At 56.9% G+C, this 17,584-nt stretch overlaps 1 protein-coding gene across 1 annotated transcript; it reads left to right on the top strand.

Moving 5' to 3' along the window:
- Positions 1-3,984: 3,984 nt before the first annotated feature.
- Positions 3,985-15,810, top strand: PYGM (glycogen phosphorylase, muscle associated). The gene is made up of 20 exons (XM_052662301.1): positions 3,985-4,318; positions 5,382-5,483; positions 5,571-5,649; positions 5,734-5,837; positions 6,216-6,347; positions 7,816-7,927; positions 8,013-8,095; positions 8,510-8,653; positions 8,970-9,062; positions 9,309-9,455; positions 9,590-9,753; positions 10,066-10,180; positions 10,717-10,818; positions 11,160-11,307; positions 11,588-11,646; positions 11,773-11,914; positions 12,357-12,564; positions 14,867-15,001; positions 15,213-15,279; positions 15,393-15,810. The coding sequence occupies exons 1-20, from the start codon at positions 4,076-4,078 to the stop codon at positions 15,540-15,542; spliced, it is 2,529 nt and encodes an 842-aa protein (XP_052518261.1). The 5' UTR covers positions 3,985-4,075; the 3' UTR covers positions 15,543-15,810.
- Positions 15,811-17,584: the final 1,774 nt, after the last annotated feature.

Genomic DNA, 17,584 nt, shown 5'->3' with positions numbered 1-17,584 from the left:
TGTAGGCCTGCAGGGGTTAATGGAGCCTGAGAAGCTGGACCTATTCACTAGGTCTCCCCAAGCAGGCCCGAAAGGTCCCTTGACTGAAAGAGAGGGGAGATCTTTCCTCTTTGTCCTTAGCTGACAGAACGGGGGCAGGGCCTGGGGCCTGGCAACCCTCTTTGACCTTGGCTTCACCTCGTTGCTTCCCCCACAAGCTCGGTTTCCCTGGTGGGCTCATTGGGCGGTTAATTAGCTCTTTGAAGCTCTGGAAGAGGCAAAGTGGCGCTATGTGGCTTTTAGAAATAAAATCAATAAATGACTTAACCATAGCTCAGCTATCTCTTCTGTCTCTCTCCCCTGGGGCCAGCTCCATTCCTGAGCTCGCTCCCGCTCTGCTCCCAGCAGTGAGGTTTTGTTTAGGTTTTGGTGAGTAACAAAGTGGCTGGCTGGGGCATGGTCTCGGCCCTTTCTCCAAAGCAGCAAGCACCTGCCTTTGTGATGGAACCAGAGGGGTGAAGAGGGCTTTCCCAGCTGCCTTGGGCCCCTGGGGGAGGGCAGAGCCCTCTGCTTGACCCTGTTCTGGTTCTGCTGCTGCAGCAGTGTCTTCCCTGCCCCCTCAGAGCCAGGTTGGTGGAAGGAATGTCCGTTGGGAAAGGTCACTGTTAGGGCTCTGTTACTGAGACCCCGCCAAGTGCTCTGGAGAAACCCAAGATTGGTCCCAGGAAGGAGACAGGATTTCTGGTTGGAAATCAAGTCGGACATAAACAACCTCTTGAGTTAGTTGATGTATCTGTTTAGAAACCACTGGACATAAACAACAAAGAGTTAGTTCAGAGTTCGGGCTGGGAAATTGTGTTTCAGGGTTCTTTAAAGGGAACTTCGCTGGTCCAGTGGCTTAAGACTGTGTGCCCAGTGAAGGGGTCAGGGAAATAAGATCCGACATACTGCAACAAAAGCTCTTGTGTGCAGCAACTAAGACCCGGCACAGGCCAAAGAAGTAAATGAAGTATTAAGGCTTCCCTGGGGGCTCGGTGCTGAATGCCTGCCAATGCAGGAGACATAGGTTTCATCCCTGATCTGGAAAGATCCCACAACTAAGGAGCAACTAAGCCTGTGTGCCACAACTACTGAGCCAGCACTCTAGAGCCTGGGAGCCCAGCTACTGAAGCCCAAGCCCCCTAGAGCCCATGCTCCACAACAAAAGAAGCCACCTCAATGAGAAGCCTGCACACATCAGGCAGAGGGTAGCTCCTGCTTGCTGCAACTAGAGAAAAGCCTGCACAGCAACGAAGGCCAAGCACAGCCTGAATAAATGAGCAGAATTACGTATATATATATATAATATGTATGGATGTGAGAGTTGGACCATAAAAAAAGCTGAGTACCAAAGAATTGATGCTTTTGAACTGCCGTGTTGGAGAAGACTCTTCAAAGTCCCTCAGACCGACTGCAAGGAGATCAAACCAGTCAATCCTAAAGGAAATCAGTCCTGAATAGTCATTGGAAGGATTGATGCTAAAGCTGGGAGCTCCAATACTCTGGCCACCTGATTTAAAGAAACTCGACTCATTGGAAAAGACCCTGATGCTGGGAAAGATTGAAGGCAGGAGGAGAAGGGGACGACAGAGGATGAGATGGTTGAATGGCCTCACTGACTCGATGGACACGAGTTGAGCAAGCTCCAAGAGTTGGTGATGGAAGCCTGGTGTGCTGCAGTCCATGGGGTGGCAAAGAGTCAGATACGACTGAGCAACTGAACTGATACATAAACCTATACACACACCACCAATGGGGAGTGAAACGGGGGAAGGACTTGGGGAAGCCAGCAGGTCAGTTTCAGTTTTCAAGTTTCCATCATGCTGGGCTGGGGGATGTGAAATAAAGAAGGGTCTCCTGGGGTGGCATTACCCTGGAAAAGACTGGCAAGTTCCAATGGGTGCCATAGACACAAGAAAGGCCAAAAGAGCCCAGGAGAAAGGTAGCTGGAGAAACCAACTCAAAGTATCACATTTGTTTCCCACCAGAAACATGTTGTGTCCCAGTTCAGCCAGTTCCTTGAGTGCAGGGGCAGGGTGCTCACCCAGTTGAGCAGGGGGAGGGGTGTGGATTGAGTTGACTTGGGGAGCAGAATAAGATAGCAATGTGCTCTGTTGGGAGCAGGTTCTTAGCAGCAGGAAAATTAAGGGTCAGTGCAAAGAAGGTTTGCGTGGCCAAAGCATGCGGCCACAGTGGGGGCATGAGGTGCCAACACGGGCAACTGGTGCCAAAATGCCTCTGAGCTCTCTTCGGCACTCCATGAGGAAGGCAGGCCAGGCGCCCGAGATGCTGGCCGAGCTCAGTGCTTGGTACGGGTCGGGAGGTGGGGAGGTGAGCCTCCCCTGAGGCACAGCCCAGGAGGAAAGGCTGTCCCCGGGCCCACCACTCTAGGAGGCCCAGCCTCCTTTGAAATAGCACAAGGCCCTTGGCTCCTTTTGCTCAAAGAACAAAGCAGGGGACTTCCCTGGTGGTCAGTGGCTAAAACTGCACTCCCAGGGCAGGGGCCCAGGTTCCACCCCTGGCCAGAGAACTAGATCCCAACATGCCGTAACTAAGACTTGGCACAGCCAAAAAACAGGAACAAAGCAGATCTGTGACCAACCTGCTGCTGCTGCTGCTAAGTCACTTCAGTTGTGTCCAACTCTGTGTGACCCCATAGATGACAGTCCACCAGGCTCCTCCGTCCATGGGATTTTCCAGGCAAGAGTCCTGGAGTGAGTTGCCTTCTCCGTATGACCAACCTAAACAGCATATTAAAAAGCGGAGACATTACTTTGGCAACAAAGGTTCATCTAGTCAAAGCTATGGTTTTTCCAGTGGTAGTGTATGGATGTGAGAGCTGGACCATAAAAAAAGCTGAGCGCCGAAGAATTGTTGCTTTTGAACTGTGGTGTTGGAGAAGATTCTTGAGAGTCCCTTGGACTGCAAGGAGATCAAACCAGTCCATCCTAAAGGATCTTTAGGAACTGCGTGGCCCTAGGTGGGAGAAATGAATGGGAGAAGGCCTTCACTCACCTGCGGCATGGGGATTGATACCATTGTGTGTGTGTGTGTGTGTGTGTGTGTGTGTGTGTGTGTGTGTGTGTGTGGACTGCTTCAGTTCTCCTACCCCTGTGGGCCACAGGACTACAGTTCCCAGGGGCCCCTGCTCCAGGCTGGTGGCCCCTAGCCAAAGCTGGCCTGTAATCTGACCATCCCCCTTGAAAGGTCACTTCAGAGCTCCTTGAGAGACAGCAACAGGGGGAGCTCAGAGTGGCTGGACTTTGGTGGGGGATGGGGTGGGGGCAGTGGCCCTGCCTCAGGCGACCTCTCCTGGAACCGAGAGTCCCGGTCCCCCTTTTTTCAGATGCCCAGTGTCCTCCGCTAGCTTCACCTTTTCTGTTTGGGGCACCCTGATGCTCTGCGCAGGTGGCCTTCAGCCACAGCATATGTCCTCCCCACCAAAGGGCAGGGCCACCATAGCAGCTTGACCAGAGAGCATCCTGCCCATGGTGTGCAGCCTGTTGTGTGAAAGTCAAGAACCGAAGCCAAGCTGCTCTGCTGGAGGCTGGGCCTCCTGACACCTGTCCTCCTCGACAGCCTCCTTGGCCTCTCCAAGGAGCCCTGATTGAGGGCCCACAGTCAGGCCCCATCCTTCATCCATAATCCGAATTCAGGGCAGCCTCAGCCAAAGTCACAGCCCAGCCGCTCTAATCAAATCTCAGGCCTCTCAAGCCAGCACTCTGCCTGCTGCTTCCTGACTCCGACCCTGCACAAGCCAGGCCCCAGTGCCCGTGCACGAGGCCTGGAGGAAGTGGGTCAGTGCAGGGCTGCGAAGGAGCCAGGCCGGCCCTGGCCCTGCCCTGCCCCTCCTCTCCTCCGCTCACCCCAAAATAGCTCCCTGAGGAGCCGGGCCAAGACCCTCCCATCGAGGGAAGGGGTGGGGCAAGCTGCCCGGAGCCAGGCTTTAAAGCACCAGCCGGCTGGGGATCTCCACTCCCTGGCTGGGGGCACCACTCAGGAGGCACCACTCAGGCCGCCCATCTGCACAGTCAGTCCGGCCCACCCTCCCGCAGCCATGTCCCGGCCCCTGACAGACCAGGAGAAGAGAAAGCAGATCAGCGTGCGTGGCCTGGCCGGTGTGGAGAATGTGACCGAGCTGAAGAAGAATTTCAACCGGCACCTACATTTCACCCTTGTGAAAGACCGCAATGTGGCCACCCCGCGAGACTACTACTTCGCGCTGGCCTACACGGTGCGCGACCACCTCGTGGGCCGCTGGATCCGCACGCAGCAGCACTACTATGAGAAGGACCCCAAGGTGCCGCTTGGGGCACCCCGGGTGGGCAGTGGGCTGGGGGGCCCTGCCTGGGGGCTGGGAGGTCTGGAGCGAATGACAGGCCCTTTCTGGGGTCAGGACTTTCTGCAGCAAAAGAAAGGGTGCTCTGGGTTCCTGAGGTTGGACGAAAGGGGTGCCAGGTGCAATGGGTGCTGGAACCACCCAGGGGGAGAAACCTGGAGTCGGGGGCAAGTCAGGGGCCTCGGGTCCGGTAGGCTGGTTGCAAAGGCTCAGCGCTCAGTCAGAGAATGGAGAGGCTGCTGGGGGGTGGGCAGGAAGACCCCGCGGCCTGGGTTGGATCCTAAGTGCAAGGATGTTCTACTGAACGCGTGTGTGGTGTGCCGGTGTGCCGGGTGGGGCGCATCTGGGGTGGCGAGATCAAGTGTCTGTTGGGGTCACTGGTAAAGGTCAGCAACCTGACACTGCTGGGCAGGGGTGGGGGAGGGGAGGGGCGGGAACCCAGGAAACCAGGAGGCTGGGCACCACACCGTCAGCATCCTGGATACTGCAGTCTCTCTCTCCACCCCCCTTCTTGGGACTGAGGCTTGAGGGCCAAGGGTAGCTGGGCACTGCAAGGAAGGGAGATGGCTGACTCCAGCCCTGAGTCATTGTGTGACCTTGAGCCAATGACTTCTCTCTCTGGGCCTGGCCTCCCCTTTTCGGGAGCTCTTGGTGGTGCTTCCCTGTGTCCTGACTTCCTGATGGGCTCTTGGCAGGACTGCGCACGAAGGAAGGGGTTCCCAGCTCTCCTAAGCACCTCAACCCCCTGAGGTGGATATGGCCCCATTTTTCAGATGAAGAAACTGAGGCTCAGAGAAGAAAAGTGAATTGTCCAAAGTCAGAAGAAATGCTGGGACCAGTATCTTACCTGCTGGGTCCCAAAGCCTGAGAAGGCAGGAAAACTGGAGGCAGGGCTGGAACCCGGTGGGGCCTAGGAGTGGGGCAGGAGGTATGAGAGGTGCAGGCCCAGCCGGGCCTGGCTGAATGTCAGGGGGCGGCCTTGACCCTCTCTCCCCTCCCCCTCCCCGTCTATTTCTCCGGACAGAGGATCTACTACCTGTCTCTGGAATTCTACATCGGCCGGACGCTGCAGAACACCATGGTGAACCTGGCGCTGGAGAACGCCTGTGACGAGGCCACCTATCAGGTGCGTAGGGGTGGGCACGCCTTCAGGACTGGAGGGCTGACCTGCTGGCCCTTGGCCCTGACTTCTGCTATACCCTCCCACCTCTAGCTGGGCCTGGACATGGAGGAGCTGGAGGAAATCGAGGAGGACGCAGGGCTGGGCAACGGGGGCCTGGGCCGGCTGGCGGGTAAGTGAGCGGGGCGCCAGGGCACTGGGCAGAAGTGTTCCTTTATGTTGGGTCTCTGATATCCACCTCCTTGCACCCCCCTAGCCTGCTTTCTGGACTCAATGGCAACACTGGGCCTGGCTGCCTATGGCTATGGGATCCGCTATGAGTTTGGGATTTTTAACCAGAAGATCTCTGGGGGTTGGCAGGTGAGTGACCTTGGGCCCTGACCTTGTGGTTATGATGAAGATGGCTATTTGTTCATTCATCTGCACATAGATCCAGAAGCAGCCCCAGCAGCCTGGGTGGAGAGCATCTTTGCCCCTTCCCCCTGGCCCCAAGCCAGCTGTCAGCTCCTGGGGCAAGAGGTCCACGGCTGTGGAACGTCTCAGACTCTTATGCACACACCGAGCCCCCTTGGATCTTCCACCAGACTGGGGGCCCACCTACCGCAGAGCCGGTCATTCACGCCCTCCCTCTATAGGGCACACCAGGGCTGCGGGCTCCTGCTATACCCACCACCTGCTGTGGTGTGAGCCTGGCTCTGACTCTGCCTTCCTTTCTCCCGTGACCCGCCTGTGGTTCAGATGGAGGAGGCTGATGACTGGCTTCGCTACGGCAACCCCTGGGAGAAGGCCCGCCCTGAGTTCACGCTGCCGGTGCACTTCTATGGCCGAGTGGAACACACCAGCCAGGGGGCCAAGTGGGTAGACACACAGGTGAGGGGGAAGCCAGGGAGCAGGGGGAAGATCTAGTGAGGCGGAGGGGAGGACTGGAGGTTCTGGAGGAAACAGGGAGAAGCAGAGAAAGAGCCTGGAAGCTACTGGACCGAGTGCAGTTTTGTATCGGAGGCCACTGAGCTCAGAGGAGTTAAGTGACTTACTTGAGGTCACACAGGTGGAACCCAGAGAGGCTGGTGACAGGGTCACAGGGGAGCCAGACCACGTGAAGAGCTGGGAGGAGGAGAGACACTGCCCTGCTCTACCACTGCTCCTCGCCGCCCAAAATAATCACAGAGTCTCGGCTCCCCTGCATATTTGAGCTGGGGGCTTGATGGGAAATAAACCAACAGCCCAAAAAGGGGGATAGGAGAGAAAACTAAAGCCTAGGACGGGCAACTGACATGTTCAAGGTCATAGAGCAGGTTGGTGGGAGCCTGCCACTAAACCGGGCGTCCAAACCCCAGCTCCACCACCAGTCCTTTTGCTGTGGTTGCAGCTCACCTGCCTCCAGATGGCTGCACAGCAACCTCGAGGCTTTCAGAACCCAGAGTTTGTTCCGCTGTCATCCACGCTAAGGTCTGGCAGGGCTCTGGCTTGCCCTGCTAGCTGTATGCTCTTGGGCCAGTCCCTTCCCTGTCTGAGCTGCAGCATTTGCTCTGCTCCAGTCAGGGGCTACTTAATGCTGGGGAGGGAGGTGTGGGTGCACCCCTTTCTCCGTGGTAGCTGGCAGTTATTTGCAGCAATTATTGATGCTTGTGGGCTTTGGTGGCTTAGCAGTAAAGACTGCTTGCAATGCAGGAGAACGGGTTCAATCCCTGCATTGGGAAGATCCCCTGGAGGAGGGCATGGCAACCCACTCCAGTATTCTTGCCTGGAGAATCCCATGGACAGAGGAGCCTGGCGGGCTACAGTCCATAAGGTCGCAAAAAGTTGGACACGAATTAGCAACTTAGCATTCAGCGTGCATGCACGTTGATGTTTGCTAATTGTGGGAGGTGGGGCCAGCATTAGTCACTGCTAATTAGCCCTGTGGTTAACCTTTGGATGGACTTGACCTCTATGACCCCCTCAGCCAGGACTCGTGGTCCCCCCAGTCCTTCCAGGAGTCCAGAATGTCCTCTAGATTGTGCTCAAGTCAGGTGGCCACCACATCCCCACCATGGCAGAGTGGCCACCAACAGAGGCCCACCTTGGCCTCTGAGCTCATCCCTGCCTCCTCCTGGAATCCTCACAACAGCCCAGCAAGGAGGGCCGGCGGGGGTGTGAGGAGGCACCGGGATGTCCTCTCTTTATGGCCAAGGCCCAGAGAGGTTGGTGGGGTTGCTTGTGGTCCGGAGTTGGGACTGGAACCCGGGGTTGGGGGCTGGCTGGCGGAGTGCAGGGACAAAGCACAGAGTTCCGGCTCTCAGGGCCTCTTAGACACAGCAGATGTCCACCTCTTAACAACAGGCGGGGTGTCCCACAGGTGGTGTTGGCCATGCCTTACGACACACCCGTGCCGGGCTACCGCAACAACGTCGTCAATACCATGCGCCTGTGGTCTGCAAAAGCCCCCAATGACTTCAACCTCAAGGACTGTGAGTTCAGCCGGAGTCAGCAGCCCCCTCCCACTGCGGAGCCCCTCGACCCAAGCCTGACCCCGTTCCCACTTTTGTTCCTTAGTCAATGTCGGTGGCTACATCCAGGCTGTGCTGGACCGCAACCTAGCTGAGAACATCTCACGGGTCCTATATCCCAACGACAACGTATGTTACCCTCTGGGCTGGGGACAGGAAGCCAGAGTGCATGGGAGAGGGCAAGAGGGGGAGTGACACCTGCTGGTGCCCTAGTCACACCCAGGGCATTTTGCTGGCCCCTGAGTGTCCTGTGCTTCCCCCCAGTTCTTTAAGTGTGAGGATGCTTGGATCCGGGGGTGGGGAGTGGCTCTTTGGAGGAGCTCTTCCCTGGAGACACCCACAATACTCCTGGTCCTTGTAGCCCTCCCTCCTGACCCAGCTGCATTGCTGCTTCTTGGTGGGAGAAAGACTCTTGGGTCCCTGAGGTGAAGCAGTTCAGGGCTTAGCATCTCGGGATGGGTGGGAGTCTCTCCTGGCCACGCCCACAGAAGTGTTAGACCACGCCCACCACATTGACCCCGCCCCATCTCGCACTGTTCCCAGTTCTTTGAGGGGAAGGAACTGCGGCTGAAGCAGGAGTACTTCGTAGTGGCTGCCACGCTCCAGGACATCATCCGCCGCTTCAAGTCCTCCAAGTTTGGCTGCCTCGACCCCGTGCGCACCAACTTCGATGCCTTCCCAGATAAGGTACCAGGCCCCAGGGAGGGTCGGTCTCTACACGTCTGGTGAGTGGTGCCTTCCCTCTCACCTCCAGCCTGAGCTTGCAACCCCCATTTAATAGATGAGGAAGTGGAGGCTGGGGGTGGGTGTGAGGGTTATCTGCTTGAGGATCCTCAGTATAATCCGCTCTCCTCTTCCTCCTGCTCCACAACTACCCCCTTGAGGGCCTCCACCTCGAACCACAAGGGGCCCTGGGTAGGGGGTACTCTCAAGGGGCAAAAGACAGTGACCACAGCCTTGGGGCCAGATTGATTCTAACTGTCCTCCACCCCCCCTCCCCCAGGTGGCCATCCAGCTCAATGACACCCACCCCTCCTTGGCCATCCCTGAGCTGATGAGGATTCTGGTGGACCAGGAGCGACTGGAGTGGGAAAAGGTGGGCTTCGGGGCCCATCCCCTACTCCTGCCTCACCCTCTCCATCTCAGGGTTCCCTTCCCACTCTGGGGAGGGGATAGATGTGGGTGGAGCCCCCACTGAACAGACAGAGGTGTGAGACCCAGAGGTGGGTGTCCTAGAACCTGGCCTGGCAGTGGCAGGGCTGGGGCTCTTGGCTGCGCAGTGTGTGTGGAGAGCCATCCGGCTTAAGCCCTGGGGATCCTGCCTCCCTACCCCACCTGTCAGGCATGGGAAGTGACTGTGAAGACTTGTGCCTACACCAACCACACGGTGCTGCCCGAGGCCCTGGAGCGCTGGCCTGTGCACCTCATAGAGACCCTGCTGCCGCGGCACCTCCAGATCATCTATGAGATCAACCAGCGCTTCCTTAACGTGAGTGGAGAAGGCCTGGGGTGAAGGGTGGGGGCGTGGAGGGCCTGGGGAAGGCTATGGGCGAAGATCTGGGGGAAGGGGCTGGGGACCGGTGTTCTGGGTCCTCGGCCTAGCTCTGGTCTCTCCCGGCACAGCGGGTGGCAGCCGCGTTCCCAGGCGATGTAGACCGACTGCGGCGCATGTCGCTGGTGGAGGAGGGCGCGGTGAAGCGCATCAACATGGCACACTTGTGCATCGCCGGGTCTCATGCCGTCAATGGCGTGGCTCGCATCCACTCGGAGATCCTCAAGAAGACCATGTGAGACCCGCTCCCCAGACTCCGCCCCTCCCGCTGGGCCCCACCCACTGCCTGGTACTGGGCACTCAGAGCCGCCCTCTGCTGGCTCCTTCCACAGGTAGCACCGCTCTTGGGTCACAGGTCACAGGGTCACAGGTTTGCTATCCAGTCCAATCCCGTTCTGGGATGTCCCCTCTTACACACAGCACCCCCCGCCCCCCGCCGCGGCCTTCACCTCCAGGACCCTTTCATCAAGAAATTAGGGTAGGGGCCCCACGGAGAAGACCCTCATTCCACAGGGGTGATTGATGATCTTCCGACCCTATGCTGTAGCTTCAAGGACTTCTACGAGCTGGAGCCTCATAAGTTCCAGAATAAGACCAATGGGATCACCCCTCGGCGCTGGTTGGTTATGTGTAACCCTGGGCTGGCAGAGGTCATTGCTGAGGTGAGAAGTCATGTATGGCCAGTAGCGGTCAACACAGTCACTGCAAGGCGCAGCTGGGTGTGGTTGCGTATGTGGTTCACTGTAGGGTGCCCAGCTGAGGGCTGAAATCCATTCTGCACTGCGTTCCCAAGCCTTGCATGTGTCTGGAGGAGGGGAACCATCTTTTTATGTGAGCTAATGGAGGCCCTGGCTGTGAAGGCCAACCTGAGGAAGTTCACAGCCTAATGGAGGGTTATCAGCAGGTCACATCTTAAGTAAGACTAGAAAGGAGCAGAGATCACAGGCCCTCGAAGTCACTGCCTGTCAGAGAAAAAGGCCAGCACGAGGGTCTGTGGGGGTCAGATGGGCGTCAGCCATCCAAGCTCAAGGTCAGGAAGGGAGGAAAGATGTGCGTACATGCCCTGCCCCCTAGCTGGGAGGCTGCAGAAGAAGGCACTATCTGCAGTGGACTGCGCCTTTTTGACCTGGAAAAGGACCCCTTTGTGAAGGAGGACAGGGGAGGGCCATGGGCCTAACCGAGCACCATCTCCCTCCAGCGCATTGGAGAGGAATACATTGCAGACCTGGATCAGCTGCGCAAACTGCTGTCCTATGTGGATGACGAATCCTTTATCCGGGATGTGGCCAAAGTGAAGCAGGTGAGGAGCGGCGCTGCAACCTGGGACAGACACCTGTGCTGGGGCCGGAGTGGAGAGTGCTGGAAGGGCCGACTGTCCGGGTCAGGAATGGCCCGTGCTCATCTCTCCTGCAACCTCAGGCCATTGGTAGAAGTTGCCTGGAATCAGTCCGTGGTGGGAAGGCATCATCTGACCTCACTGAAAGGGTGCTGATGTTGCTTAGCAATGTCTGCCCTGATGCAGGAGTGGATGAAGGTGGCAAGGGGGCCTTCTATCCTCACCTTCCTGGGAAGGAAATGAGACTGTAGGATTTCCTGAGGCTGAGGCCTATTGGTGAGCTCTTCCCCCTCTTCTGCCTTCAGGAAAACAAGTTAAAGTTCTCTGCGTACCTAGAGAAGGAATACAAAGTCCACATCAACCCCAACTCGCTCTTCGATATCCAGGTGAAGCGGATTCATGAATATAAACGCCAGCTCCTCAACTGCCTCCATGTCATCACGCTGTACAACCGTGAGTGGTGGGCTTCCCTCTGGCTCCTGTTCCTGTCTCTGTGTACCTCCCAGCATACTGCATACTTCTCCATCAACATCTCCTTTGGACTCAGGGCAACTCTTGGGACACGGAATTGTCCCCATTTCACAGATGGGCAAACCAAGGCTCAGAGAGAGGGGACATGACAGATATGAGGTCACCAGCCCAAGTCAGGCCTATTATTCCCCAGCCCAGTCCTGGTGCTACAGCCCAGAGGGAAAACCTGGCCCACTCACTGGATCCCTCTGTTTCTCCATAGGTATCAAGAAGGAACCCAATAAGTTTTTTGTGCCTCGGACTGTGATGATTGGAGGGAAGGTGAGAGGCCAAGCCCAGATCATGGCTGTGGTCCTTTGATATTCAGGTTGAGGTTAGCTTGGTTGGGTTGCAGGATGGGGGAAGGAGGCCAGGCTGTGGAGCTGACCCCAAAGTGTGCCCCCACAGGCCGCCCCTGGGTACCATATGGCCAAGATGATCATCAGACTCATCACAGCCATTGGGGATGTGGTCAACCACGACCCAGTGGTGGGAGACCGCCTCCGCGTGATCTTCCTGGAGAACTACCGAGTCTCGCTGGCCGAGAAAGGTAGGGTGCCACCAGTGGGGATCCTAGGGAAGCTCTGATGAGTTCAGTCCCTGGAAGAGATATTAATCTCCTCTTCCTGGGGTACTGGTACTTTAAAGAAGAATCTGGAGACGACAATCCTCAAATCATGAGGATGTTCCCTTAGTGGTGGAATGTCATGCAAGATGGGATGAAATTACAGGGGAGAGGGACCTCAGTAGTGCCCTTCAAATCACACAGTGGAGCTGGGGGGTGGGAGGAATCCAGGTTAGATCCCAGATGTTCAAGAATCAACAAGAGGTGGGGAGGGGTCAGTGAGAAGGAAATAGTTGGTGAAGACTGGAGGCCTGGAGGGAAGGGACTCTGAATCTGGCCAAGCCTGGGACCAGACGAGCTTCAGAGCCTCCAGCTGACATGGGGGCTCTTCCTGGAGCTGAGCGTGTCCCCTGCTGCCACCCTGCAGTGATCCCGGCTGCTGACCTCTCCGAGCAGATCTCTACTGCGGGCACTGAAGCCTCAGGCACTGGCAACATGAAGTTCATGCTCAACGGGGCTCTGACCATTGGCACCATGGACGGGGCCAACGTGGAGATGGCAGAAGAGGCTGGAGAGGACAACTTCTTCATCTTCGGCATGCGGGTGGAGGATGTAGAAAGGCTTGACCAGAAAGGGTAAGGCTGCAGAGTTAGTCCATGGGCAGGAGGCGCCAAGGTGGGACTGCTGGAGGGTAGAGCTGGGAGCAAGAGGCACCACTGGAAAGGCTGGTCTGGGATGTGCAAGGTCTCTTTAAAAAATTTATTTGGCTACCTTGGGTCTTAGTTGAAGCATGTGGGATCTTCTGTTGCAGCGCACAAACTCTCTAGACTCTCTAGTTGTGTTGCTCTGAGGCTTGTGGGATCTTTATTGCCCAACCAGGGATCAAACCCATGTCCCCGCCACTGCAGGGTGGATTCTTAACCTCCGGACCACCAGGGAAGTCCCTGCACAAAGTCCTAGTTAACGGCCCATCAGAAGTCTGAAAACTTTTGAGGTAGCGTAACAAATAAGATCAATGAAATGAGAAGAGACAGAAGTAACACAGAGCTGAAGGAAAAGGAAGAGGAAATAATATCAACCCACAGAAATAATATCATTTCTGGAATTGGGAGTAAAATGAAATTCTCAGCTCCCTGGCAGTCATGGCAAAAAGGGAAACATGAGTATGGTAGTTATACCTGGGTTTGTGGTCAGAAATGCAGATCTTCAGAGACAATCTTCCTGGCATTACATTTTTGACATTTTATTTTAAAATATGATTCTTTTCTTAGCATAGAAGCAGTCCATGCTCATTAATTGGAAAAATACAAAGCTACAGAGAAGAAAACTGTCTTTTATAATCTCATCCCCCAGATTTAAAGCCACAGCTCTCTTTTTCTTCACATATTTATATGTGTGTGTATATATATATGTAGTTTTTAAAAATTTTAATGAATTTTTTGGCTGCACTGTGATGCATGTGGGATCTTAATTCCCTGACCAGGGGTAGAACCAGTGCCCCCGGCATTGGGAGCATGGAGTCAACCAGTGAACCATGAGGGAAGTCCCTGTGTAGTTTTTAAAAGTTGGAAATAATATATGTACAATATTGAATCCTGTTATCTTAACATTGGAGAAGCATTTTCTAAGTCATTAAATAGCCTTTCAAATATTTTAAATGTTTGTATAGCATTCCATCCTATGGAAATGCCATACTTATTTAACTAATTCCATGTAGTTGGACGTGAAGGTTGATTTTCCTCGTTTGTTAGTATAAATGTCCCTTTGATGACCAATCTTTTACACTGATGTCCACATCTCTAATTATTTCCTAAAGATAATTATTGTGCTTGCTATATGCTAAGGCGATTCAGTCACATCCGATTCTTTGTGACCTTGTAGACTATAGCCTGCCAGGTTCCTCTTTCCATGGAATTCTCCAGGCAAGAATACTGGAGTGAGTTGCCATGCCCTTCTCCAGGGCATCTTCCCGACTCAAGGATCAAAGCCTTGTCTCCTGTGTCTCTCTCATTGCACACGGATTCTTTACTGCTGAGTCACTGGGGAAGCCCAAGATAATTATTAGAAGCGGATATTTCTGAGTCAGAAAAGTATGCATTCTTAAAGCCCCTGATACACATTGTCAAATCGTTTCCCAGAAAGTTGGTACCAGTTTACACTCAGCTTACAAGAGCAGGCACTAAATATTGAGAGGAATTTCTCCTGTGGGGCTTGACTAGAAAGTTCAGACTGGGTCTTTTGGATAGGAGGGAAATGTGAAATGTTTTGAGTGAAGCCCAACATGTTCAGAACTAGACTCCAAACAGACACCTTTGGCTGCAGGATGAGGCTCGACTGGAGGGAGAATGTCCAGTTGGGGAACCAGTGTGGGGGCTGGCACCAGATGGCAGGAGGAGTCCCCTACAGCAGGCCAGTGCTGGGGATGGGGGTTAGGGACACTGTTGAGGAGGAGGCCATGGTTTCTGGTTGGAAGAGGGGAAGGAAGGAGACGAAACTGGTCTGGATAGATTTGAACCTGGGTGGCTCGGGGAGTGATTGTGCTACCCCAGGAAGTTGTTGGGTAGGAAGTAGTTCCTACCCTAGGGGAGGAAAGTTGGTGCCAGGACAGTGATGAACATGGCTGGACAGTTTGAGTTTAAGAATGTTCCTCAGGATGTACCTGTTGGCTCCTCCTGGAGCCTGAAAGTGAGGCCAGGGATGGACTTAGGATGGTGGGGAAGAAAAGCCATTTATGGAGGAAACAGACCTGCTGGGAGACAGTGGTGGTGTGTGGGAAGAAGAGTGGAAGGACTTCCAGAGCGAGTCGGCAGCTGTAGGGAGGACAGTAGCAGGCTGGACCTGAGTTTTCACCCTGGGGCTTGGAACTTCCTGGATATTTGCTGGAGGAGGAGCCAGGAACCCCTTTCCAGGGTGCTAACTATGGCTCTTCCCCCACAGGTACAACGCCCAGGAGTATTATGACCGGATTCCTGAGCTTCGGCACATCATTGACCAGCTGAGCAGTGGCTTCTTCTCTCCCAAACAGCCTGACCTATTCAAGGACATTGTCAACATGCTCATGCACCATGACCGGTGAGCTGGCGGGCCAGGGGCCCGCGTACGTGGGGTTGCAGGGCTGAACAGGGCTCAGGAGCCGTGGAGAGGCTGGACAGGGCTTCAGGGCAGTTGCAACCACATTCCTTTGGAAGTAGTATCACTGTCTAGGTCCTCAGGAATCCAATAGGACAGGATGGGCTTGGCCCTTGACCCCAGGAGACTTTCCCACTTCTCCATTCCCCTCCAGGTTTAAAGTCTTTGCGGATTATGAAGAGTACGTTAAATGCCAGGAGAGAGTCAGTGCCCTGTACAAGGTGAGAGGTCCTGGGCCAGGGGTTGGCAGGGCTTTTGTGGCCCTGGTTGGGATGAGGTGGAAGGTGGGGATCCCACCCTCAGAGCAAACCCAGAGCTTCCTTGTGGCCTCTAGAACCCGAGAGAGTGGACGCGGATGGTGATCCGGAACATAGCTACCTCTGGCAAGTTCTCCAGTGACCGCACCATTGCCCAGTACGCCAGGGAGATCTGGGGCGTGGAGCCGACCCGCCAGCGCATGCCGGCCCCGGATGAGAAGATCTGAGCCTCTAGACTAGACCCAAACCTGCCCCTGAGTCTGTTTGCAGTCCCTTGGGCCAGCTCCAGCTCTTCGTCCAGAGGGTGGGGTACTGGAGTTAGATCTCTAGCCCTCTCCTTGGAACCCCCATTTCCCATCATCCTCGAGCTCCCAGTGTTCAGCGTGACGGACACTGCTCCCACGCTGTCCTCGGGCTCCCCAGCCCCTCCTGTCTATGGGTTTGACCAACCACACCCACTCCCCAATAAATTGATTCTCCTGGGGAGCCTCCTTACTCCCCTCTCTGCTGGGAAATATTTTTAGCTCTGGGCGGCACAGCAGCTGCGCAATCACCGTGCCTTAGCCCCAGCCGCGGCAGGTGCATCCCCTCAAAAGGGGGGCGGCCTGTGGGGGTGGGGCCCGGGACTCTCCTGCCCGCTTCCAGGCGTCATCCTGCACGCCTCTCCTCCCAGTGCTGTGTCCATACTAGGTCAGCGGCCCGCGAGGCTGGCCGGGGGCGTGGCGTCCGCCCGGGTGGGGCCCACCCGGGACCGGAGCAGGGCCTTAAGCTGAGGCCGCCTGCTCCGCTGAAGCAAGATCCACGCTGTCGGGGGCGGGCCTCAAGAGGGGGAGGAGTCCCCGCGTGGTTGGCGCCTTCTTGACTCCGCCTTAGCCCCGCCCCACTGCGGCGTTTAAGGGTCTCTAAGCAGGTGGCTACTCTAGGTCCAAAGCAAGGGGAGTGTTCGGGCGGGGGCCGATTAGGCTGCGCCGACGTTGCCCCTCCTCACTTGGGGTCCCGAAAGGGCCTGCTTCTAGGTCCCATATTACCAAGATTGAGTTGTGGGGGAGGTCCCGCCTCCCCAGCCCGGTAGCAGGGAGGGGCAAGTCTCAGAGATTTGTTTGGGGCCCGTGGTTTCACAGCGAGTGTGTTTGAACCTGAACTGCCGGAAATGGTTACCGGTTCCCTTCGGCCCGGCTTGTGGGGACCCCAACCGCCTGCGGCTACCCCTCCCATGTGCTTCTCTGGAGCCAGGCCTCCGGGTTCCAGTTTTCTAGCTGCAAGAACCCACCGTCTCTTGCAGCCGCCCCTTTTCATCTGGCCCCATGCGGAGCCAGGCTTCCGGAGCCCCAGTCCCTCCTGCGTGAACGGGAGCTCCCCCCAACATCCTCAGAACCCGAGGCCCCTTCTCCCCATCGCCGCGTTTTCATTCTTCCTCACAAACCCCTCACTCTTAAATGCTCCCACCTTGTCCTAGCCCCTCCCCCAGGCTATCACAACGACCCGCTGCGCCCACGCCCCCATCTCTGCCGGGTCCCCCGCTGCCCGCAGGAAGACGCCCGGCCCCGGGCCGGGTGAGCCCCGTGGGAACGGTTTGTCTCGAAAACAGGAACCCGGGCCGGGGTCTGGGCGGGGCGCCCCTTCCCCACCGCAGTCCGCTTCCTGCCCCTCCCGGCTTCCTCTGCCCGACACCAGGCAGGGCGGGGGGCAGGGGGTGTCTGGGGTGGGCAGAGAGGACCCTTGGTTTAGTTTCCCCCTCCGCGTCCCGGGCGGCCTGACCTCCGCTCTCCCACCCTTGGCACGGCTCGTGGCGCAGCCCCCCACCCCCACCCCGCCCGCGGCCCTGGCCTCCCGGGCGGCGCGGCAGGGGAGGGGTTAAGCTGCCGCAGGGGCCGCCGCGTGCGGGGCGAGAGGGAGCCCCCGATGGGGGAGGCGCAGCCGGCGGTGCGGAGCCCGGCGCTGGGGCGGGGAGGAGAGGGGAGGGGGCGGCCGCGGCGCGGGGGCGGGGCGGTGGGGAGCCCGGCCGCTGCGCGGAGAGCGGGCGGGAGCCGCAGCCGCAGCGAGGTCGGCGGGCGGGAGCGCACGGAGGTGGCGCCTGCCGGGCCGGGTGCGGGCTCCTTGCCGCGGGGTCCCAAGTGTGAGTGAGCGGGCGCGGGCGGGGCGCTGGGCAGAGGAGGCCCGGCCCCTAAGGGCCCCCGAGGGCGGCGCAGAGGGGCTGGGGGCGGCGGGTGTGTTGGTCGGTGGGGAGTCTGTAGCCCGGGTCGGGGGTGGGAGGGACCTAACCGAGAGA

The sequence above is a fragment of the Budorcas taxicolor genome, chromosome 25, assembly GCF_023091745.1.
Source record: "Budorcas taxicolor isolate Tak-1 chromosome 25, Takin1.1, whole genome shotgun sequence".
Lineage (NCBI taxonomy): Eukaryota > Metazoa > Chordata > Mammalia > Artiodactyla > Bovidae > Budorcas > Budorcas taxicolor.
This window is presented reverse-complemented; position numbering and strand designations above follow the sequence as displayed.